Genomic DNA, 26,116 nt, shown 5'->3' with positions numbered 1-26,116 from the left:
AGCATGGTGTTGCATGCCTGTAACCCCAGCACTCGGGAGGCTGTGGTTAGAGGACTGCCATGAGTTGGAGGGCAGCTTGGGGTATGCAATGAGTTCAAGGCCTGCCTGAACTGTATAACCAGACCCCATCTGAAAAAAAAAAAAAAGAACAGAGACACTAGCCTACATGATATAACCTACAATGCCACTTCAAGAAAAACCTTGATAGGGTATTATTTACTATATAGCCCACACTCACATTTCTCCCAGGTTGTTCCAAAAACAGATGCATTCAATGAAATAAATTCTAATACCTGTGTAATAAAGAATGTGCTTTTGAGGGCGTCTCAGTTGCCCCATTTGGGAGCACATGACAATACTGACTTCTCTAGTCATTTGGAGGATAAAACAGCAATAATGGTGAATACCCTTTTCAATCCAAGCCACTGTGCAACTCCTACAAAGGCTGAAAGATCAGAAGGTTTGCCTGGGTACTGCTGCTCGTAAACTACAGCAGGTCAGTAACTAACAGTACTATATGTTTTTTCAAAGGCAAACCTTAAGTCCACCAAGGAGGTAATATAAATTTGTAAAATTATACATTTTCCTGCCTTGGATCATATGCTATTTTTATTTTGCTTTTTAAAAATTACTACTGTTTGCTGCAAAAATTAAAACAAAACAGAAGTGGATGAGATAAAAAGTTGATCTTTATTCTCAAGTACCAATTATTTTCATTTTAAGTGGAAATAAAATGCAGCTTACAAATGCTTTAATTGTTCCTGAATTAACTCTTACACAAAAAGACTTCCTGTTTAAGGTACTAAAGGCCTCCCACTCTCCAGGTGCCAGACTCTTCACTTTCCCATTCCTTCCAATCATTGGAAGTCAGAAATTAGGCTTTTTACAAAAAGTTCTGTGCAGTGAGCTACATCCCCCAGACATACATTCATTCATTCATTCATTCATTCATTCATTCATTTGAGATAGGGTTTCACTAAGTCACTAAGTTGCCCAGGGCTAGGCTCGAACTCTCAATCCTCTGCCTCAACTCCCAGAATGTCAGCATTAAAGGCATGTGCCACCACACCTAGCTGGGAAAATTATGTTTCTAAAATTCAAATTGGGTTCTGAGGAACTGGGGGTATAGCTCAATGATAGAGGGATTGCTTAGAATTTTTTTTTTCATTCAGAAGAATTCTCAATATTAAAATTCCCAGCTCCTTACCAAGGCTCTAAGGCCACCAGCTAAGGATTCTTACCTCTCTTATCTTTTTCCATCTTAATCTCCAACAATATCCCAGCTGTGACCTTCCAGACTAACATCTCTTTGGGTCCTGGCTCGCTATGTCATATGGTGAGCATCTAGTCACCCTGTATGACCCATGAGCCACTTTCTCTTCCCTTACACATATGGGACAAAGTTAATCTTCCATTTCATGCTGCTGAACTCTAAACAGATGTCTCCTCTGACACTTCCTACATAATTCCACACTCGTGTATTCATAGCATGGTTTCTCCTACTCCACAGTGGCTCTCTTAAGGACATACCCTGTTCACTATGTTTCCCCAGTGTCTAGCACTGTTCTGGCACTTAGCTGGTGCTTACTAAGCTCTTGCTACTCTGACTTCTATCTGTAAACTGAAGAAAAGAAATTAGCTATTTATTGTCCAAACTACTGATTCTTTAAGGGCAAGGTATGGCCCTGAGTTTAGCAATATGTCAAACTTCCCACAGCCACTGATCCAGAGTCATCTTCTCCTGGGCTCACCAACAATGAGTGGGACAGAAACAACTTCTGGATTGTTTACTGGCTTTTAGATAACCTGGATTTTAGATGATTCCAAGCACTGGTTTCGGTGAGGCTGAAAATGAAGGGTTTAATGTACCTGGTGAAGGCAGAGGGGAAGTGCTCTTGAGTCCAACTGCTCAACTTCACCTCGTATAAGTGAGAATAGAGACTGCAGAGCTAGCTTTGGGGCTTCTGGTTGATCATTAGCATTGACTTCAGCAGTCTCTTCATCACCAACAGCATATATGGCTGCGCTCAGTATCTTTTCTTGTGTTAAAGATGAACCATCTGAGGAAAGTAAAGAAAATGCCTGAATTAGAATAAATTCCTATTATGGTGGAATACTTTAAACTAACTATACTTGTTAATCATGAAACTTTCACACAAAATTAACCCTATGAAAAAATCCCTAAAAACCACAAGCTGTTGTCTTCCTTAAGTTCAGACTGTGCTGACATCTTATTGGTGCTATTGGCAAACACGTGAGTCATTACTGTAGATTTATAATTAAGAGTATTACTGAAGTAAAAGTATGAAGGTTAAGACTTGACCAAAAACTTGATTCTCCCAAAGGAAAACTACATTAGCTATAATTTGAAGGCCTGGTTTGCCCCCCAAGAGATCTGAAGAGGATGATAAAGGTGATAGCCCATGAAATAGGGAAAGAAGTTAAGCTTTTCTTCAAAAACTCTGGTCTGAAAACATTAAAACTACTACTGGATCCCAAAAGAGTGGTGGAATTCAGATGCCAGAGTTAACAGCCAACAACACCTTTTTCCTAATACAAAGAAGCAATGCAAACTTCTGAAAAATCAGTGATGAACAAATGTTTGACCTACAGCTCCTGAAATACACCAAATTTTAAAAATTTAATCTTAACAACTCTAATCTACCTTTCATTGAAATCTCAGTATTGGTTCTAATTTCCATGTTCAAATTAAATAAACTATCTGCCTTCAGGTAGTCAGCCTCAGTTACGACCTTCTCAGTAGTAGAGTGTGTCTGCACCAAGATCCAGCTGCCCTGCCCTTCTTCTACATTGGGCCCAAAGTCCTGACTTCTTTGGCATTCCAAATAAATCTCCCACTCTGGCAACACTGGTCCATTCTCATCTCTAAATATTCCATGCTGTTCTAATGAATTAGATTCTAAAAGTTAGAATATTTCTCTCATCTATGCCCACTTGTGTTCTATCCTAACAAACTCTGAATCTTTCCATACAACATGAGCCTGAAGTCAAATTACTTCCTACTAACCTCTGTATCTGGCCTTAAATTACACTGGATTTCATTGTAATAGTTGATATAAACTCTCCTTTTTTAGTAGCTCTTTGTTTTTTTGAGACAGGGTCTCACTAGGCAGCTCAGGCTGGCCTTGAACTTGCTATGTAGCCTAGGTTGGCCTCAAACTCACAGTGATCCTCATGCATCAGCCTCCTCAGTGCTGGGATTACAGGCATGAGCCATTATGTCCCTTTTTAAGTAGCTTTTAACTTCTGCAGCACAAGGATTAATTTAGGTACAATGCTATCCCATTTATATCAGCACAGTGTCTTCAGCCCTAGAATTCCAAATGTTGTATTTCTGTTGTTTTTTTTTTTTTAAATCACAGTGATTACTTATATTTTAGACAGTTCTCTTCTACAGATGTTACGTCAGTTGGTCCCTAGATATACAAGACCCCATGGTGGCTTGTGATACTGTAGTGACAGCATTTATAAAAACATCAGGAACTCTCTTTCTAATGTAATCACATGTTAACAGAACCAAAAGACTGATAACGCAGCAACAAGAACTTTCCATAGAAAACTACAGTAACAAAACCAGTGTTTTCTTGCCTTTTTTCCCCAGACACAGCAGTAAGCCCAAAACATTTATTTAATCTCACGTTGACTATAACAAAGCCACTTTCCGACATGCTGTTCTTCTCTTGATTAACTTGTTCTCATATAGTTACCAAAATATTGTTCCATGATGTAAAGAAAGGCTGAAACTTCTGTGTGTGTGTGTACACGTGTGCTCCGGCATGTGCATGTGCATGCCGCATGGCAGATGAACTTAGGGCCTTGCCGCTGAGCTAGATTCCCAACCCTTTTTAAATGTTAAAACAGACTCCCACTAACTTGCTAAATTGCCCAGGCTCAAACTGGGCTCAAACTTGCAAGCCTTCTGCCTCAGTCTCTCAGAATGCAGGGATCACAGGTGTGTACCACCACACCTAGGTGAGGCTGAAATTTGTAATGCTCATTTTCAGTAAAACAGATTTAAATAAAATCCTTAACGGCTATTATCAGAAAGGACATGTAAGAAAAAAGGACGTGTCTAGTGAAACTCTGTATTATCTCTAATGTTTTATCTAATAATTATTTTCTTATTCTCTTTAACGGTTTGAACAATCTTCCATTCTTACATCTGGTAATCTGAGCAATGTAGTTGAGGATAGGGATATGTAATATAACCACCACTGTTAATTTGTATTATTTTGTCTTGAAACCCTGTATCGCTTTAAATGTTCTTGCTTTGGTTTGTTTATGTTTGTGATACTGGTATGCTGCTATTATTCTATTTTTTGTTTGTTTGTGTCTCATTTACTACTCTCTTTAAAATAAAAAATAAGAAAAAAATAAGAAAACAGGACAAAAAGGTAAGAAAAAAGAACAGAATTGATGAATCTTTCCAAAAGGAGGTTAAAAAAAAGGTCCTGCATAATGGAAATAGTTAACATTGTGATTAGCTCAGGTATTTGGTCAGTGTAGATTCACAATGGCCAATTTTTCTGCAAGAACCATTTTCTAAAGTACTTTAATAATCTATGTTATTGACATATACAACTTATAAATATGTAATATATTGATAAAAAATTACACAGTCAAAAAGTTTCAGTCAAACTTCAATAGAAAGAGGACTATTAATCATAAAACACAGCTAGAAGTCCTCCAAGCACACAGATGTCTAAGGATTCTAAGGGCAACAGAATACTAAGATGAGCAATCAGAACATACTAAGTGGGGGAGAAGAAAAATGTAACCTCCGCCAAGCCACATATAGGTCATTCCAGATCAAGCAAGGGGTCAGGAAAACATACAATACTAACAGCACAAAAGAATTACCATATCTGCCAGAGCTTAGAGATCATGAGCTTCAGAGATATGTTACTCAAAACATAACTTTATCTCCTGAGGTAATTAATGTTTCTTGTTGGAATACAGCATGCAAGATAAATCAAAGGGCACAGGAGTAGGAGCTGGAAACTTAGTGTTATATTTATTTTTCCAAGTGAACTTGGCTTAGATTTTACTCAATATGGTATAGATTCCTAATCTAAACTGAAGGAAATAGGTTAGATGAGCTCTCAGGATCTCACTGATCCATTTTTATTTTAATTTAGTGTATGGTGAGAGATATGGGTCTAGTTTTAATTTTCAGCATGAGGAAAGCAAGTTTTTCCAGCACCATTTATTAAAGAGTCTGTCTTTCTTCCAATGAAGGTTTTTGGCTCCTTTGTCAATGATAAGGTGGCTGAGTACGACTAGAATCGCTTCTACATCTTCTAATCTGTTCCACTGATCCTTGGGTCTGTTCTTTGTTTTTTGCCAGTACCATGCTGTTTTTACACAGTAGCTTTGCACTATAACTTCAAGTTAAGAACTGTGATTCCCCCAGCCTCACTTTGTTTCCCAGAAGTGCCTTTGCTATTCTAGGTCTCTTCTGGTTCCAAATGAATTTTTTGATTGTTTTCTGTAATTCTGCAACACACACTGTTGGGATTCTGATCGGGATTATATTAAATCTGTATAACAATCTTGGAAGTATGGCCATTTTCACTATATTGGTTCTTCCTACCCAAGAAAGATATCCCTACCCAAGGGATACCTTTCCATTTTCTGATATCCTCTTCAATCTCCTTTTTCACAGTACTGTACTTTTTAATGTAAAGGTCTACTATATCTTTCACTAGATTGATTCCCAAATATTTCATTTTTTTGGATGCTATTGTGAAAGGTGTTATATCCCTAATTTCTCAGTGAGTTTGTTATGTGTATACAGGAATGCTATTGATTTTTGATTGTTCACTTTGTATCCAGCTATGCTACTGAACTTGTTTATTAAATCTAGAGGTCTTTCGGTGGAGTTTTGGGGATCTTCTATTCAGAGTATCATGTTATCTGCCAATAATAGTAATTGATCATCTTCTTTTCCTATCCTTGAATCTTTTAGTTCTTTCTCTTGTCTAATTGCTCTGGCTAATGTTTCCAGAATTACACTGCATAAGAGTGATAGTGGTCAACATTTTTGTCTTATTTTTTAAAGAGAAAGCTTTCAGTTTTTGTCTATTCAGTATGATGTTGGCTGTTAGTTATAGGTGGTTTTATCAGATTAACATGAAGACCATCTATTCCAATTTTCTGTAGGGCTTTTATCACGAAATCGGGTGTCAGAATTTGTCAATCATCTTTTCTGCATCTATTGAGATGATCATATGGTTTTTGACCTTGGCTTTTAGAATGTTGTATTACATTTACGGATTTGCATATGTGAGCCATCCCTGGGTCCCTGAGATGAAATCTACTTGGTCATGGTGTAGAATCTTCTTGATGATTTGCTGTATTCTGTTTGCCAGTATCTTATCGAGAATTTTTGCATCTACATTCACTAGGGAGATTAGCCTGTAGTTCTCTTTTTTCATCTGAACCTTCTCTGGTTTTGATATCAGGGTAATGCTTGCTTCCAGGAATGAACTTGGGAGTACTGATTCCCTTCAATGTCATGAAAGACTTTGAAAAGTAGCAGGATTAGATCTCTAAATTTCCTGTATAATTGAGCAGTTAATCTGTCAGGGTCTGGGATTTTCTTTATTGCTATGTTTTACTTAAACCTTTAATTTCACTGACTGATATTCATTTAGAATTTTCCATTTTCTTGATTCAGTTTTGGTATTTCATATGTATCTAACTATCTATTTTCTGTGTTTTTTACCTTAGTGGAATACAGGTTCTCAAAAAGGTATTGATGATCTTCTGGAATTCTGTAGTATCTACTGTTATTTCATATTGTTCATCCTTAATTGCATGGATTTGAGTTTTTCCTTTTTTCTGATAAGGTTAGCAAAGGGTTTGTCAATTTTATTTAGTCTTTCATAAAACCAACTCAGTTCACTGATTCTTTGTACAGTCATCCCTTGTTATATCATGGTTTACTTACTGCAGCTTCACTGTATTGCAGGTGTTTTAAAAAATATATATCTAATTCTGTATCGCAGAGTTTTGTTATATCGCAGGATTTTGTGGTATATAGGTATTTATATAATATTTATGATTTTAATTATTTTTGCCTAAAAAATTTAAAATATAAAAAATATTTAAAATGTTAATTCAAACATATTAAAACAATATTAAATCAAAATAAAATACAGTACCTTCACCAGTGCATACCCATGTAGAATTTTACATGTTAAAATTACATAGGTTTAAGAGTGTAGAAAGTGTTTAAGAGCTTATGAAGTGTTTGTAAGAGTGTGGGAAAGGTTAATAAGAGAGCGGGAAAGGTTTATAGGCATGTGGGAAGCGTTTATAAAGCCTTAAAATATATATTAGTAATAAAATAAATATAACACCACTACTTTGCAGATTTTCACCTATCGTGGGGGGTCTCTGGAACATAACTCCCATGATAGATGAGGGATCGCTGTATTGTTTTCTTAGTCTCCACTGCATTAATTTCTGCTCTGATCTTTATAACTTCCTCCCTCATATCAGCTTTGGGCTTGATTTCCTCTTCCTTTTCTAGACATTTGAGGTTCAACATTAGGTTGTTTATTTGCACTCGCTCTGTTTTCCTGATATGGATACTGATTGCTAAAAATTCCCCTTTTAAGACTGCTTTCATTGCATCCCATAAGTTCTGGTATGTTGTACCAACATTATCATTTAATTGTAGAAACTGCCTAATTTCTTCTTTAATTTCATCTGTGATCCACTGGTTGTTCAGGAGGGTGTTATTCAATTTCCACATGTTTATGAAGTTGTTGTGATTTCTTTTGCCAATGATGTCCAATTTCATTGTACTATGGTATGATAATATGCATGTCCTATAATAGGCATGTCCTATGAGCTAGTATGCGATATATTTAGGAGAATGTTCCATGTACAGCTAAGAAGAATGTGTATTCTGGTGTTGTGGGCTAGAAGTCTTTGTAGACCTCTACTAAGTCCATTTGTTCAAAAGTTTGGTTCAGTTCTGATGCTTCTTTATCGATATTTCGCCTAGTTGACCTACCAACTTGTGACAGGGGTACTGAGGAGCCCCATTACAATTGTATTAGTGTTTGATTTTTCATGCCCATTAATATTTGTTTTATATAGTTAGGTTCACTCACATTTGGTGCATATGTACTTATGATTGTTATCTCTTCTTCTTAGATTGTTCCCTTTACAAGGATGTAGTGACCTTCTTTGTCTCTCTTAATCAGTCTTGGCCTGCAATCCACTGTCTGGAAATAGCTTCCCCCTCCTTTTTGGGGGGTTCTTATCACATGGAGCATTGTTTTCCATCCTTTGATTTTTAGTCTATGAATTTCTTTTTGAATTAAATGTATTTCTTGTATGTAACAGAGTGTGGGATCTTGCTTCCTGATCCATTCTGCTAGTCTGTTTAATTTGTGAACTACAACCGTTCACGTTGATGTTTATAACTAATATGTACTGACTTACCCTTGTCATGTTATTTTCCTATTGTTGGCTGCCTTTTCCCCTGCTCTGTTTATCTGTTTGACCTTGCCTGGTAGATTCATTCTGTTGGGGTTCATAGAGTTGCAGTCTTTGTTATCTCGTTCGAGAATGTCCTTCAGAAAATTTTGGAATGCTTGTTTGGTGCTGGTGAATTTCTTCAGGTGTTGTCATGGAAGTATCTAATTTCTCCATCAATTTTGAAAGATAGTTTTGAGGGGTACATCAGTCTGGGTCGGACATTGTTTTTTTAGGGACTGAAATACTTTACTCCAAGTTCTCTTTGATTTGAGGGTTTGTGTTGAGAAGTGCTGATTCTGATGGGCTTTCCTTTATAGGTGATTTCTTTTCTCAAACGGTTTTTAATACTCTTTTCTTGTGTTGAACTTCTGCTGTAGATTTTTTTTTGATCATGGTTAACTGGAGTTCTATAGGCCTCACTTCTCTCTGTATGTCAAATTCTTTTTCCCTGGTGGGAAGATTTCTGCCATGACTTCTGCAAACAGGGTTTTTATGTTGTTTGTGTTATCTCCTGCTGCTTTCATTGACTCCAATCAATCTTATGTTATTCTTCTTTGCATTATCTAGCAGCTGTCGGGTCGATTTTTCCTGGTTCCTTGCTATTTTTAAGCAATCTTTCTTTTCATGATTGCCCATCTGCAATCCTGTCTTCTAGATATAATAGTCTGCTCTCACATTGGCTTGTTCTGCTGCAGATACTTTCAGTGGAATTTTTAATATCCTGGGTATCTGTTTGAATCTGTTTCATGGGTTCCATTTCTTTTCTATGGTGGGCATCATGATTTCCATCATTTTCCTAAGCTTCTCTATTTTTTTTATCTGTATCTGCTCTAGAGTCACTCAGCATGTCTTTCATTATGGTCACCATCTCTGTAGTTATCTGAGAAATTATTTCTGATTTGAGTTTCTCTACAGCTTCATTCATCCTCTTTGTTATTTCCACTGTTACCACTTCAGAGAGTCTAGGTAGATGGCTTTTGAATTGCTCCACCTCACTGACCCCTGGGTTTGCTTTTGGTGAGCTGGAAGTTTGTGACTGCATCTTGCTTAACTGTCTTCTCATTTTGTATTAAGTTTAATTCCTGAGTTGATGCTTACAAATTGCTTATGACAAGTATCTTTATTGCTAGTATTTAGAACCCTTAGGAAATGACTACTTCTCAGAGGTGTCCTCCAGGGATATCTGGCTTTAGGGTTTTAAGTCTATTCCAAGATCCTACCTCTTTAATTTATTGCAGATGAGAAGTTGCTGCCTATTTGCCCTAGCCTGTGGTTCTTTGGCATTGGCCTATAGTATTTTTTAGGACCCTTATGCAGTCTCAGTCTTGGCATACCAGGAAGAACAAGCAATTAGAACTACTAAGTCACCTTGGCTACAGTAGTACAATCAACAAGAACAACAGCATCAAACACAGCCTAGAAAATGACAAAGTGTGGTAACTATTAATTTGCCATCTTTAACTCTATGAATCAAATGTGGTTATATAACAAAGTCTAAAACAAACCAGAAAATTGCATACAATACATATGCCCTCAAGATGCTGATTTTACCATCAGGGGAGAAAAAATTTTTAAAGTGGTTAGGGTGAAAATAGAAGAAAAGGAAGAGATTAGAAAGAAGGCTGGAGGACAAAGGAATATTATGCAAACTTTGGGAAACTCGTGAAGACAGGAGGGAAAGAGAAAAGGAAGGAATAAAGACAAGTACAGAGCTGGGCATGGTGGGGCAAGCTCGTAATCCCAGTCCTACAGAGGCTGAACCAAGAGAATCACTGTGAGTTGAATGCTACCCTGAGCGCAAAGGAAGGTCAAGGCCAGCCTGAACTACATAGTGAGGCCCTGTTTAAAAAAAAACAGAACAAAAAAGCTAGAAACATTGTTCACTCATATAAAACAAGATCAAGAAAAAAGGAAACAAAATCAAGAGGGAAAAAACAAAAGTAAAAAAATATCCACTTCCAGGTATGTCTCTTCCATCACTAGTAGATAAAGTGGGCAGACAAAGTCCAGATCTGTGTTGATTAAATCCAACAAATGTGCATCTTTAGCTCCACTGAAGTTCCGGCTGGTTTTTGGCTGAGGCTGGAAATCAATTTGTTCAGTCTGCAATACTCTGCTGCCTCCTGCTGGCTTGATCCCAGCTCCCAGCCAGCTTGAACTGGGGTCTTTGACCTCCTGCCAAACTGAACTTGGTTCCACCTCACCCTGACACCAGGAGCTGCTAGATGGAGCCAGTCCACAGCTGCTCTGAGTTTCAAGCTTAGCTGGCCCCTCTCCAAGATGGACACCAGCAGTTGCACTCTCCAGGGGGATATCTGAACCAAAATAATTCACCAGCCACTGCAGTCTGCTGCATCCACTGCTCAGTTCCACTGGTGTATTTTCCTGTGGAGGCCTCTGTGGTCACTAGTAGTCACTGTGCATCTGCAAGTTCCAGCCGCCTGTCCCACAGAACGTGCAAGGGCTCAGGGAGAAACTGCCACTTACTACCTCTTTCTTCTTTGTTGAAGTCTCTCTTTTTGCTCTTCCCATAGGCTCCAATTCTGGCTTCATATCCTTCCTGAGCACTGGGGATCCACTTCCCTCCAACTTCTCTTCTTCACATCGCTATGTTCCAGAGTCAGAACACCAAATCTTGGACAAACTTGTTCTCTGCTGTTCACCACTCTGCCATTTTTTTTGGAAGTCTCAAAGCTTGTATTCTTCGAGTCAAGGTGAATAATTGGAATTATAAGAACTCTGTTAAAACAGTTAGTTTATTATTCACCAATATTTGTTTGAACATGATTGAACTTGTTTTATTTTCCATATTGTAACATATTGTATGCACTTTTTAGTCCTTTTACTTTGTAATAAGCATTTTTAAATTTCCTCTATACCTTTTCATGGCTTGACAACTCCTTTCTTTTTAGCACTTAAAAATAGTCCACAAACTTGGTTTGTTTGTTTTGTGCAGTACAGTGCTGAGAACCCAACCCAAGTCCTCACATATGCTAGGTAAGTGCTCCTTAAGCTACACTCCCAACCCTATGAACTTGCTTTTAATAAAGGTAATGATAAATAGTAGCATAATGAGTACTTATATCAACACATATATCATAAACTAAAGGATTTTAAACTAATAAAGCACTCAGTGTAACATGCAAGTTAGGGTATTCTTCCATGTGAATTTCAAAATAATATTCAGTTGTTGATAGTGGGTTGTTTTTGTCTTGTCTTGTTTGCAGGGTGAACCCAGGGGCACGCTACCTATGAGCTACATCCTCAACTCTTTTTTTTATTTTGAGACAGGGTCTTGCTAAAGTGTCCAGGTACCCTTGAGATTGTAACCTCCATGCCTTACCTCCTAAGTAGCTGCAGCTAGGATTATGAGCACTACCACCAAAGCTTTTTTTTTTTTTTTTTGAGACAGGGTCTTGCTCAATCACTAAACTGCTGCAGCTAGGCTCAAACTTGTGATCCTTGTGATCCTCGTGCATCAGCCTCCCAGAGCACTGAGATTACAGGTGTGTGCCACCAGGACCAGCTCTGGCTTGATATTCTTACTTTTGATGACATATGCATCTTAAGATAGTTTTGAATTAGTATTAAAATTAAGATAGCTGTGAATTAGTATTAAAATTCATTCTGATACATTAAAGTTTTTCTAATAAAGATGTATTTATAGCTAAGGAAGAAAGCCAAATGTCATTTCCCCTTCACTATAAAAAGTCTCACTCAACATAAATGCAGCTCTTTGTTCCCACATATGAATCCATACAGCCAGACAGAAACAAATTCTATTTATCTTCATCTGTGAAAACCAAACAAGTTGAAGTTAAAATTACCTCTTAAAAAACATGATGCTGCTATTTATAAGCATTTATAGACAGTGACAGGCAAATTCATAGACCTTAATTTAACTTAACACCTGTCAGCTTCATCAAGTTCTAAAGTGGAAATCACAGTTTGAATGCACCCACTGAGTTATTACTTATGTATTTATTTATAATTTTTTTGCAATCCTGGGGATTGAATCTAAGGCCTTCACACTAAACTATATCCCTACAAATTTTGAGACAGGGTCTCACTAAGGTGCTAAATTTAAATTGCTCAGGCTGGGTTGGAATTTGCAACTCTCTTGCCTCAGCCTCGCAGAGTGCTGGGATTATAAGAATGCCCCATGCCCAGTACAGTTTTAGTTTTAAAAAATATTTCTAACAACCTTGAACCAGAGATTGGAAGAATTACCTTAACTGAGAGATTTTATTCAATTTATCAAACCACCTAAATTGTGTATCACTTCTGACATATAACTAATACACTGGATTTACAATCTAACTTTGGTAGTGGTGAAGAAGCATTTTATGGAAGAATATAGTATGCAGCATCCTTTAATGACCTTTACCTTGCAACACTAAGAATGTACCCTGATGCTAATTCTCCCTCTAATAATCCAGCAATGATCAAACATCCTTCACCATAACTAAGTGATACAACTGTTTCTTTTCATGATAGGAGTAATGATGTAACTGGATGATTTGAAGGCAAAATCTTACGCTGGTACTTTGATATTAAGTCACCAAGAGAATGAAACTTTATTGCACACAAAATGCAGATCTGAAAGGTTTACACAGAAGACACAAAGGCTTAGGTACAGGTAGCAGGAATGATTATACTTACGATAATGCTGGACACTGACGACATAAGCCAACTTGGCAGGGTGTTTAGGGGTGGGAAAAACGATATATAAAGGCCTAACTTTTGGGCCTAATACAGTTCAAATACTGTATACTGCTGCTCAGAGTATAAGTACAAAATCTCATACACAGATTTGTGTTTTTTCATGCTGTTCCCTTTGGTTAGACAGCCAGCTTTTAATGAGCAGGTGTCATGAATCACCACTGTAGCCTCAGGACTTAACACAATGCTTGACACAATGCCTGAAGGTACATTTGTTACTAGTTATATAACACTAGATATACAACACTGTGGCACCTGATTCTCGGAACAACATTATGAAGCAAATAACAGAAATTACAGATAGAAACAACTGCAATCCATCAGAGGCTGAGAGCATAGGCTCTGAATTCAGACTGTCTGGGTTTAAATCCTAAATGTTCTGCTTTCTGATTTTAGGCAAGTTAGTTGTGTTTTTGTTGTTGTTGTTTTTGTCAGTACTGAGGATTATACCCAGGGCATTTTCACTGAGCTACATTCCCAACCCTTTTTTAATTTTTTTATTCTGAGACAGGGTCTCACTAAGTAGGTAAATTGCCCAGCTGGGCTCGACCTTTCAGCTCTCCTGCTTCAGCCTCCCAGGTACTGGGATTAGGGCTGGGGATTTAGCTCACTGGCAAAGCGCCTGCCTGCCAAGCGCAAGGTCGTGAGTTCGGTTCCCGGTACCAGAGGAAAAACCAAGAAAAAACCAAAAAAAAAACCAAAAAACCAGGTACTGGGATTACAGGCATGCACCACTATGCCTGGTTGCAAATTCTTCTCTTCAAACCTTACTTTCCCCACACGTTAAACGCAAATGCAGGACTGCCTTGTTATTACATGGGCCCTCCTAAGATACTGCATTCAAATAAGAAAGAAGAAAGCTCTTTTATTAGTCACAGTTTTTTTTTGCCATTTTTTTTCTTTCAAATATGAGCACTGAGTTTTTGGAAGAAAGACATTCAGAAAAAAGTATATTCACTGCTTTTACAGAAATTCTGTGATCCACATATTAAAGGTCCCCTTTACTGAACTGAGGGTAGATTAAATAAAGAACCTGAAAGTTATCATCCAGAGACAATTACTGAGACAAATCCAACTCCACCACTTCCCTGAAGAGTGAACCATCCCCCTTTGCTCTGATCGTGTTTGGTCTTGCTGAGGGTGGCAGCAGGAATGGTTCTGTAGAAATACAGTCACCACACCCTCAGAGGAAAAGCATGTGCAGTAACTACTCTGTAACAAACTATTAAGACAAACGTAGAACAGAATTCCTTTAAACACACTTTAAAAATCACTGAAATTGAGATGGATAGTATGGTGTAACAATCAAGAGTTGTTCAGTCAGACTGCATGGGATCAAATCCTCAGTGTCACTTATTAGCAATATGACATTGGGCTTAAACTGTTACTGAAACTCTCCATGCTTCACAGTACTCATTTGTAAACTGGGGTAACTGTAGTGCTGCTTAATAAGTCTAGGGTAAGGCCCAAATGAGACATGCATACGAAGCACATGCCACGGAGTAATCACACAGCAGACGCTCCAACTCTGTTTTAAAATTCAGAAAACAACAATGAATTAAGCTCTGTATGTACCTGAGTTTAAATGGCTATGAATATTTTGTGTGTTTTTTTTACATATAGTAGACAATTTAACATTTTCACCATTTTCAAGTACGTCAGTGGCATTAAATACATTTACAATTTATGCAACCATCCATTTCCAGAACTGTATCACCCCACACAGAAACTGTATTTATTAAATACTACCCATTCTATCTCCCCTCCACCCCTAGCAGCCTCTATTCTACCTTCTGCCTCTAATAGAATTTTCCTATTCTAAAATCTTCACTGACTGGACTCATGTATGTGTCCTTTCAAGTCAGGCTTATTCCACTGAGCACACTGTCTTCAAGGCCTACCCATGTTGTAGCACGTATCAGACTACCATGCCTTTGGAAATCTACATAACACTGCACTGCATATATACACAGTACTACGTTTTGTTTGCCCACTGACTCATGAGTGGGTCATATGGATTCTTTCTACTTTTGACTACTGTGAGTAATGCTGCTATGAACCTTAGTGTTAAAGTATCTGTTTGAATCCATGCCTCCTGTTTCTTTTGTGTATATACCAACAGTAGAAGGACCGGATTATATTGCAATGGTATGCTGAACTTTTTGAGAATTGCAAACTGTTTTCCAGAATTTCTTAAGATTTAAAATTTATGTCCATTGTGTTATGACTTCAATATTTGTGTCCATTGTCTTGTGACTTCAATATTGTGAGCAGAGATACTACTGCTCCACAAAAATTGGCTGAAGTTTTCAAATCTTTGGAATCCTTATCTGGAAGATGCTATTAGCTGGGTGTGGTGGTACAGCATTTGGGAGCCTGAGACAGGAGGATCGCAGTGAGTTTGAGGCCAGACTGGGCTACACAGTGAGTTCAAGGACAGCCTGAATTACATTGTGAGTTCAAGGCCAGCCTGAAGTACATACAGTCCCCGTCTAAAACAAACAAAAAAGATGCCATTGTAAAAAAAAAACTACAAAAATTTAAATTCTTTAAATTTAACTCCAGCCAGGGGTAGTGGTGTACACCTGTAATCCTTGCACTTCGGAAGCTGAGCCAGGAGGATCGTTGCAAGTTCGAGACCAGCTTGGGCTATAAAGTAAGCTCAAGGCCAGCCTGAACTGCAGAGTGAGACCCTTTCTCAGAAAGACAATAAATAAATGAATTAATTAAATTCCATGCCTGTGGGCATAGTTCTTGCTATAGAAACCTTAAAAATAAAAGGTTTGGAGTGACACAAGCAAAATGGCAGAATAAACAGCTCTTAATTTCATGCCTCCACCAAAATATTAAAAAACAACTAGAACTGTCAGAATCCTGGAGAACAAAGGTATACAACAAAGTAACTGCTGCTATCAAGAAAAAGACAATACAAAAGTAGCAGGAAAGCTTCATGCGGTTGTAACTCTCCATGTATTACCCCTTCTAGCCTCTGCGTGACCACAGTCTTGAAGACAGCACCCTGTGCTACAAGTGTGGGGCAGTGCTCCTTGGTTTCAAACCAGGCAGAGTGGACCTTGGTTGCACAGTGGACCACTGTGATTGTCTGTTCTCAACTGTTGGGGGCTACCTGAATGAGCCACATGAGTGCTTCCCTCTGTGATTCCTGATTCACAACCTATTCAAAGTGAAAAAGTTGTAGGCACTGCTGTAAATACTGTCAAGGGACCAAAAAAGCCCATGGCCAACTGGAACAAAAAAAATTATGGTTGAATGACAAAAAAAGACATAAAAGTGCTGTGTATACTGGGGGAATATAGGAAGCCTCATGTCTAGAGCAAGATGCACACTTGGAAAAAGCCTGACAAAGCCCAGAATGCTTACCCCTGGGTGATCTATAAGCAAGGAGCAAGCAGGAGTAAAGCTGAAGCAGAATTACAAACAGCCCGCTGCCGGAGTAGTGGGGCACGCCTGAAATCTCAGCGCCAGCCTGGACTATATAGTGAGACCCTGTCTCAAACCACTCCCCCCACCCCCCACCCCCGCAAAAAAAGCATTATAAACAGCCTGGCTTCCTGGTGAAGGAGTACAGTGCTACAGCACCAAGCCAATCTGTAGAGATTAGAAAAGGAACATGAGCAAAGGCTTTAACAGTCAAGTACAGCTAACTGAGCAAGGCAGAGTGTCTGCTTTCCAGTTACCACATTAGAAATGTCTAGTTTTCAACAACAAAAATTGCACACTGTACAAAGAAACAATAAGGTAGAGCCCAGTTAACAAAGAAATAAAATGACAGAAACCAGCTCTGTAGAGGCCAAGACATTGGGACTTACCAAAGAACTTACATACAGTGTCCTAAATGTGCTCAAAGAACTACGGAAACTATACAAGTGAAGGAAAGCAGAAAAACAATGTATGAACAAATTGAGAATACCAATAAAGAGAGAGAAATTATAAAAAGGAATGGGGAATTAGTAATGGCTCTCAAGATTCTTTTTGGGGTGTAAACGTTTTGGAAATTGATCACAGCGGTATACAACATTGTAAATGTAGTTAACACCACTGAACTGTACACGAAAATGGCTAAAATGGCCAATTTATGTTATCTATATTTTACTGCAATAAAAACAGCAAAAGAGAAAATACAGTACCTTTAGTTCCATAATGTCAATGTTACTATTCTTTGAATCAATAAATAACTGGATTTTTAAAACCACCCTACTCACTAAGGCTGCCGCTTATCTTGGCCATAGTCTCGGAAGACAGCTCCGACGTAAACCAACACATGGTTTATGTAGTGCCATGCAGGACTCTGTGCCTTAGTCCTTTGCACTCCCACATTTCCTCACTGTAAGGTTCTGCTCGATGCCCATGAAAACAGAGGGCAGTACCACTGCTGAAACACCTTCAATTCTTGTCTAAACACTGAAGCGGAAAAAAGGAACATCCCTTCCTCTTCCTTAACACTAGATGCTAGTGTTATGAGTGTGCACTAGTATTACGAAATGAGCCAGTGTCCTTATGACCTGACCTGGGGTCACAGGGACACATTCATCATTAGTATTTGCCCCACACTGCAGCCTCCTCCCCGGCCCTGGAGCTGTAGCCTCTGCCTTCAGAGGAGCAGTGCAGGGCCGTGATTAGGAGCTTAGGTGCAGCCCATCCACCCTCCTAACCAGGTTAATGCACCTCACCTCAGCCTACCTCCTCGTAAATGAATGACAAAGGATACAGTTCCCTAACATAGGAAGCGCACCTAAAACTGACAGGCACTCAAAATGGCAGCTCTGCTCTCTCAGCAGAATGTCAGATAAATAGATTCCATGTCAGTGAAGGGGACGGAAAGGCAAAAACGGCCAGTGGGCTTTATTTTAGGTAGCATCTTGAGAAATTATGATGAATACTTTAGGACTACTTTGAGGAAAAGGACTCATATAAGGCTCAGATTATACTTCTTAGCTAAGTCACTAAGGTTTTAAGTGCTGTCACTGCAGATTCTGGACATGTAAACTCTCCAAAGAACATTCTTATTTTTCTCCTTGGTAAATGCCATAAAGAGCATTTTTCTTGAGTGAAAGGAACAAGTCCTTTTTATAGCCTGTCTTCTTTGCTGAGCTCTTAAGGAGGCACAGCTCTAGTTACTCACTGGAATGTTTAATTAATCACATAAAACCACTGCCTAGATCTGTAAGTCTACCTTAGTAGGCTTAATATTTAAGCACCTCTGCCTCCAGCCTAACTATGTTCAACAATAAGACCTTATTTATCTTCTTTCTAATAAAAGGTTCATTAAATCAGACAGCCACATTTGTATCATAAATACAACATCCTAAGTCAGTACTTAGATTTTACAGATACACAACGGATATGACAAAGCATTTCATATTTCACAAAAATAACTTCAGGAAACTCAATGGGAACTTAGCAAATGCATGCTGATGAGAAGTCCCACACGCTGGTTTAGGTCAGAGCCTCCCGTCCCGGATCCTGAGGTAGTAAAAGCAGGTACAGTAATTTCATGGGCAGCTACACCCTTTTTAACGCAGCACTTTCAACTATTTCCTCAAGCCTCACCACTTCCCAAAGCTTGTTCTAGCCATTTCCATTTGGTATTTAAGGCACAATTAGTATACATAAATATTGCTGGGATTTAAACTCTAAATTGCGCAGAACGTGCCAATTAGCAACAATGTTTAGACTCCCTAATTTTCCTCTTGGAAGTCTGATTAGACATTTTACTATTTAACATGTTTTATTAAAAACTAAATATATGCAAGGGATTTGCTCAAGCATGGATTAGTTATGCTAATTATCCAGGTCTACAAATAAGCAACAAAGTGTCAAATGAAATTAACGATTTTTTTCATAAGCAGCAACCAATTTTTCTAATACAAAAATGGCTAAATTTTGCCTAATTTTGCAACTCCAATGACACTAAATTTATCAGCTATCAAGTACTGTATAAAACATTTCTTGGTTCTCTGGGATAAATGAAATTCTCAAATTTTATGACCTTTATAAGAAAGACTATAATGTTATATGTTTGAAAATACACATATTTTGTTTCTCTAACAAATATAAAGGCATGTATTTAAACTCAAAGCTTAAAAATACTATTTGTGGAAGAAAGCGGAAAGTTTAATAACTAAAAAGAAACTAAATTGAAATTTTTCCTAAAAGGGCTCCCCTTCTTTAATATTCTCTAATTCTCTAAAAGCTACAAACCTAAGAGATTTTCTTCGGAAGAACAGAATCATGAGAAAAGATATAGAGAACTAGGAGCTGATCCTGGCCTTTCAATTAAATTAGAAGAATATCACAGAGAAATGTATTTAACAGCATTTTATTATATATTTCACAGAAAATTACATTTATTAAATTCCATTACACAAGTAATTTTAAAATTGTATAGAGACAAAGTTTCTTCACATCACTTACCTACCAGGTATGAGGTTGGGTAAGTGAGACCCGTATTAGATTCCTGACCAGAGAACTGTAAGATGATAAATCTGTGTGTGCCAGACATGGTAGTACACATCTGAAATCCCAGCATTTGGGAGGCTGAGGCAGGACGATCACCGTGTTAAGGTAAGGATGCACTAGATAGTGAGTACAAGGCCAGTCTGCACTATAAAGCCAGACCCTGTCTTACAATCAATCAATCAATCAGTGCTGCTTTAAACCATTAAATTTGTGGTACTTTGTTGTGGCAACAATAGAAAACTAAGATGTTTTTAAAAGTGGGGCTTTTGTTTCTAAGGGAATTTTGGTTAAAGTTTCTTTTGATTCTAGCACTGATACTATGTAAATCAGGAACTCTTACTCTACTGATACACAGGGAATAGTTATCTTTCAGGAGGGATAATCTGTCTCCATTGATCAGGCCTGAAGGGAAAGACTAAAAACACAGGCTCCAGTTTCCATTTGTCAGTTTGTAAAGAACTTTAGTTTAGAAGAACTAGACTATCAACCAGGAACAGCTATAAAGTAAACTTCAGAGTTTTCAAAGTGCAGTGTTGAGCATGAAAGGGAGTTAACCTGTCCATTTAGCTGCCCAGTGAACAAAACTGGTTACAATCCCAAACATCAGCCCCGGCCCCTATCATTCCTCATACAGGGACTTATCCCGGTGTGTAAAATGAACACACACTGGCAGGATATGTCCACTCCTGCCCACCACAGTCTATAAATCCCAAGTGTCTCACACCCGTCTGCAACTGCCAGTACACATTTCTCAACCACCTCCACTAGGCACTGGGTCTGAAGGGCAGTCGTAGAGGTTTTACTTGGTCAAAGCCATACAATGAAAATCTGCTTTGGGGACTCATATTTTATGGCATTACCGGATATTAATTTAGACATTAGTCAGCATGCCAGCAGGCATGTTATGTCTAACATTAAGCTCCAATAGAACTGGAAATGTTTTAGGAGTACACATTAGAGTGAGGCAGACACAGGAAAGCCTAAACAGAGCACTGAAAAGATCCCAGGACAGCCGAGCAGGGTGGCGCAGAACTGTAATCCCAACACTAGGGAAGCTGAGCCAGGAGGAACGCAGCCAGCATGGGCTACACAGGGAGTTCAAGGCCAGCCCGAACTATACAGTGAGATCCTGTCTCAAAAAACCAAACCAAACAAACAGCACTGACAAAACAGGTCAAGTTAATTTCTTCATTTTGCTGAATGGCCATGCCACTCTAAAATCATTCTGTGACTACACAGAAACAGCCATTCAGAGCACTCATTTTTTTGGCTGGGTACCTTACCAAGTACGTCATACCCAGAACTGCACATTCTAAGAACAATTCTGTAAATATTCAGGGTCAGCCCTCCCCATAGATAAAGAAGGAGACTGATTTCTTTTTTACGATTACAGAGGTAGGAAACAGAGCCAAGAATCAAGCCCAAAGTCTCTGCTCTTCTTATTACACAAGCCTGACTTCAGGCGACAGATCCATTTCTGAGGCTGGATTTCCTCTAGCTTTGTGCCCTCCTTGTCACCTCCCAGCTGCCCACACTGTGCAGGTGTCTAATGGCACAAGTGAAGGCACTGTCAATTTAGGACGGTCTTCCTCCTTCAGCTGCCAGGCGCTGTCTATCCTTGGCTTCATCTGCTGAACTGTTTTGTCAAATGCTTAGATACTATGGCGACAGTGCTGAGTAAAATAACATTGATATGGCAACCATCGGATACTTGTCTTGTATAACCAGACAAAATTTACAGGCTACTGGCTGCCAGGAGCTGGGGAAGGGGAGGAATGGGGAGTGGCTGTTGATGGTACATGGTTTCTTTTAGAGGGAATGAACTGTTCCAGAATTAGATACTGGTGATGGCTGCACAACCTCATGATTGTACTAACAATACCAAATTATATACTTTTAAAAGGTGAATTTTATGGGATGTGAATTATGTCTCAATAAAAAGAAATTGGCTATAATTGAGTAAGGTATTTACAAATGCTGGCAAAGACAAAGAGAAATTAAAACTTTCATATATTTGATGACAGAGCTGGGCATGGTGGCACTCACCCAAAATCCCAGCACTCTCTGGGAGGCTGACACAAGAGGAGCATCATGAGTTCAAGGCTGGTCTGAACTACACAGTGAAAACCTGTCTCAAAAAACCAAAACAAGGGCCGGGGATATAGCTCAGTGGCCCAAGTGCCTGCCTGGCAAGCGCAACGTCCTGAGTTTGATTCCCAGTACAAAACAAAACAAAACAAAACAAAAACCAAGACAATTATATAACTATCATACCTTTGGAAAACATTTTGGGAGGGCCTCAAAAAGTAGACATAAAGTTACCATATGATCCAGCAATTCTATTCCCAGCAATATATAACCAAGAGAAATAAAAACATAAATCCATTGAAAAACTTGCACACAAATGTTCATTAAGCACTATCCGCAACAGCCAAAAGTAAAAACAGCCCATACTAAATGAAGCAAGGCACAGGCATACAATGGAGAATTATCTGGCTAGTAAAAATGAATGAAGTACTGACATTTGTCCAACATAGGTAAACCATGAAAAATTACATTAAATTAAAGAAATGTCCGGAACAGGCAAATCTAGAAAGAAAGAAAGAGAGAAACAGGGAAAGAAACAAAGAAAGAGAGAAACAAAGAGAAAGAAAGAAAAAAAGAAAGAAAGAAAGAAAAGAAAGGAGAAGAAGGAAGGAGGAAGGAAAGAAGGAAGGAAGGAAGGAAGGAAGGGAGGGAAGGAAGGAGGGAGGGAGGGAAGGAGAAAAACAGTGGCCTAGGATGGCTCAAAGAAAGTGAAAAATGACTGCTAACAGGTATGGGTTTCTTTTTGTGGTGACAGAATGTAAAAAAGCTGACTGTGTTGATGGTTGCATAACTCTATGAATATACTAAAAATCATCAAAATATGTACACCTGAAATGAGTGAATTGTGTGCACATGAACCACATTTTAATAACCTGTTAAAAATTCATAGGTTCATTTCCATTAGTTTTTAGGAAAGTACCTAAAGCCATGCTAATTTTAAACACAGTGAAAATCTGATGTAACAGCTTGAAATTTGTGAAACAAGGAGATTCGATTCTCTTTAAAAAAAAAAAAAAGATATGCAGCAACCCATAATATGACAAATGGACTTCTCTGGGGCCAAGTTCAAGATGTGAGCAGGTCTATAAAAATGTTCCAGAAAAACTGTAAGGTACTCTTAATACTACTGCCCTTGCCAGGCTTGGTGGCATACACCTTTAATCCCAACACAAGAGGCTGAGGCAGGAGGATAACAGCCAGTTCAAAACGAGGCTGGACTACATAGTGAGTTCAAGGCCAGACTGAACTACATAAAGAGATCCTGTCTCAAACAAGAAGAGAAAAGAAAAGAAGAGAAGAGAAAAAAGAAAAGAAAAGAAAAACTAATGCCCTTAATTTTTTTCCAGTACTACCCTTTGGATATATACAAAATAATTACAGAACTAGGTATGGTAGAGCACACCCACAATTCCAGCACTCAAGGAGGATGAGGCAGGAGGATCACAAGTCTGAGCTCAGCCTGGGCAATTTAGCAATTTATACCAAAACCTTGTCAAAATAAAAATAAAAAATGTGCCGGGCGTGGTGGTACATGCCTGTAATCCCAGCACTCAGGAGGCTGAGGCAGGAGGGTCACTGCGAGTTCAAGAACAGCCTGGGCTACAAAGTGAACTCAAGGCCAGCCTGACTGCATAGGCAGATCCTGTCTCAGAGACAAAAAAAAAAAAAAAAAAAAAAAGTCCAAAGAAAGTTCAATCGCTAGTACCAACAAAACATAAAAAAATAAAAAATGCACACACAACAATGTATCTGAATAACATAAGAGTGAATAAATTTAATTTACATTTCAAAGAAAAGTTAGTAACTTGTACCAACAAAGGTAAAATCTTTACTATCCCTTATCTATAAAGTAGGTACTGTTGTTATCCTTATTCTTAGAAGAGCAAAGACATTAAGTAACATTAAGTACAGTAAGTAACATTAAGTACAGTATTTCAGCTCTTAGATTTAATCTCAGGTATCTGGTTCCAGAGTCTGCACCTCTAGTCAATCTAATTATCACTTTTTACTTTCAACTTCTTAATTTTACTCAGTTTTCCCCCTCAACTTGGTTCCTTTCATGTATAGAACATTTGGGTTAAGATAACTTATGTTTTAATATTTATGTTCTTAACAAAAAAAAACCATTAATAATATGAAAGACATCTATCAACAAAAAACTTACTTCTGATTTGAAACTGAATATCATAGTTATGTGTTACTTCACATTTGAGAAGCTAGCATATTATTAGAAAAGTACTTACTGCAAAATTTTGCAACTTTACTTACTGAAGATCAGAGAATTAACATTCAAAAAGAGATTAAATGCTTTCCTGGCTACATGCTTATGAATAAACTTCTTTACACTGTTAGTTTTGACATGGAGAATTAAAGCAAAATAGGAAACATACGTAGGGGGCTTTTGCAATACTCCAGTTAACAATACTAAACTATGGCAGTGGAAACGGAAAGAAATTATCTCTCAGGGCAATCACAGGGAAACACAATCACTGGACTTGGTGACTGGAAGTGTAGTAAGAGAGGACAGGTTTAACCATCTCCCCAGGATGGGGTCCCAGCAAGTAAACTTCGAGAAAAGCTCTCAGGCCATCTTAAAGGTTTCTATTTCAAGTCTTTCCCGGAGCTAAAAATGGAAGGATTCTATCCTTAAAGACAGCCTTCCCTTCAGGTTAAAATTGTTTTTCCTACTCAAACATATTGAGATGGGTGATTTTAAGGCATGGCAAAAGCTGGGTGGTGAAGTAGGTATGACCTGTTAATTACAAGATCCAGGACACATGCACAGAACAATTCCCAAAGTCCTGGGCATGGGTTTCTGAGAACTTGAGCAGGTTTCCAACAGGACATCAGTCTGAGGCATGGGATCCTAGCACCACCTCTCCAGACCGCTATGTAGAAGCTCTCCCAGGACAATATAAAAGAAAGGCAGCAATGCAGAACTGGGGCTTTGGTAGCTTTCTAAGACAGTCCACACTGTGTTTCCCACTGTATGTATGGATTTTTCTCTTTGCTCTTACCCCCTTTTTCTATTTCCTCAGCCCAACAGCCTCTACCAAGACAGTTTCTCTCCCACTCTTCACTTACTTTCTCAATAAACTTTGCCACTGCTTTTTGCCTGTTTGATTCAATTCTTTGATCAAGACAAGAAGAACCTGGAATCCAACTCTGGAAAGAGAGGTGGGCAACCCCAAACCCAGTAATGTTTAGTTGGTGGGCCTCTCTTTAGAACAAACTACCTGATAACAATATCATTTCCTTTAATTTAACAACAAAACTTTAAATGAAAATGTACCCTTAAATATATAAAAACCTTTACAGAAGATGTACTGGAAGTGATTCATCACATTCTAATGGACTAGGGACTATATTTAGAAATCTTATTTAGGCTTTGAAAGGAACTTTCTAGATTCATGTAAACACTTTACATATGAAGGCACCTGAAGTAGAGAGGTGTCTGATCTCAAGTGACCTACAATCAGAAATAAGGTTTGAACTTAGGTTTTACAACTCCTGATTCAGTTTCCTTACTCTGAAACTCAGCTTATATAATATATATGTAAAAATTTTAAAAGAAAGCTATATAAAACTATCTCTAAGTTTTATAAATCATATTACAAGTGACAGTAGTTCTATATGTATCTTCTCCCTGGGTAATGAGTACTAAGGATCTTTAAATGATATACTGGCTGCTAGAGAAGCTGGACTGAAGCTATTGAAGGGACAGATAAAACGACTCCTAATCTTGAAGTTATTATAACTAACCTTTACAGGTTGTAACTAGGTATCAGTTCTTCAAGACATCGTGTGGTCAAATTAGAGAGGCACAATCAATTAGCCCTTGAATGACAGTTATAGAATGTATCAATTTATACATAAAGCATGTGTTTATCCTTAGATCTTTTAAGAAAACGCTTTCACGTCCTTTGTCAAAAACTATTTTAAACCAGGCATGGTGCTGTATACCTGTAATCCTAGCACTCAGGAGGCTGAGGCAGGAGGATCACTGAGAGTTCAAGGTCAGCCTGGGTTACAAAGTGAGTTCAAAGCCAGCCTAAACTGCATGGTGAAACCCTGTCTCAAAAAAGACCAAAAGAACAAACAAAAACTAATTTGTTTTAAGTCGACTAAGGAAAACGCAAAAGTATATGAAAACTTGAATTATGAAAAACATTAAAAAGTTATCAAATTACTTTATTGAATAAAGATTAATTTAGATTTTGACAACCCTTAGGCTGTAACTACTTATTAGATCCTTCTTGCATATCTCTGTCTTCCTGAGAAACCACTTTGAAGATACCACCATGTATTA

At 38.2% G+C, this 26,116-nt stretch overlaps 1 protein-coding gene across 1 annotated transcript in view; it reads right to left on the bottom strand.

The window, feature by feature from the left end:
• Cnst (consortin, connexin sorting protein) overlaps nt 1-26,116 on the bottom strand; it is a 90,352-nt gene that overhangs the window by 30,259 nt on the left and 33,977 nt on the right. The window contains exon 3 of the mRNA XM_013520444.1: nt 1,870-2,060. Within this exon, the coding sequence (XP_013375898.1) occupies nt 1,870-2,060 (191 nt within the window). The remainder of the gene's footprint in view (nt 1-1,869; nt 2,061-26,116) is intronic.

Source organism: Chinchilla lanigera, unplaced genomic scaffold (genome assembly GCF_000276665.1).
Source record: "Chinchilla lanigera isolate Chin_1 unplaced genomic scaffold, ChiLan1.0 scaffold00005, whole genome shotgun sequence".
In the NCBI taxonomy this organism is placed as follows: domain Eukaryota; kingdom Metazoa; phylum Chordata; class Mammalia; order Rodentia; family Chinchillidae; genus Chinchilla; species Chinchilla lanigera.
This window is presented reverse-complemented; position numbering and strand designations above follow the sequence as displayed.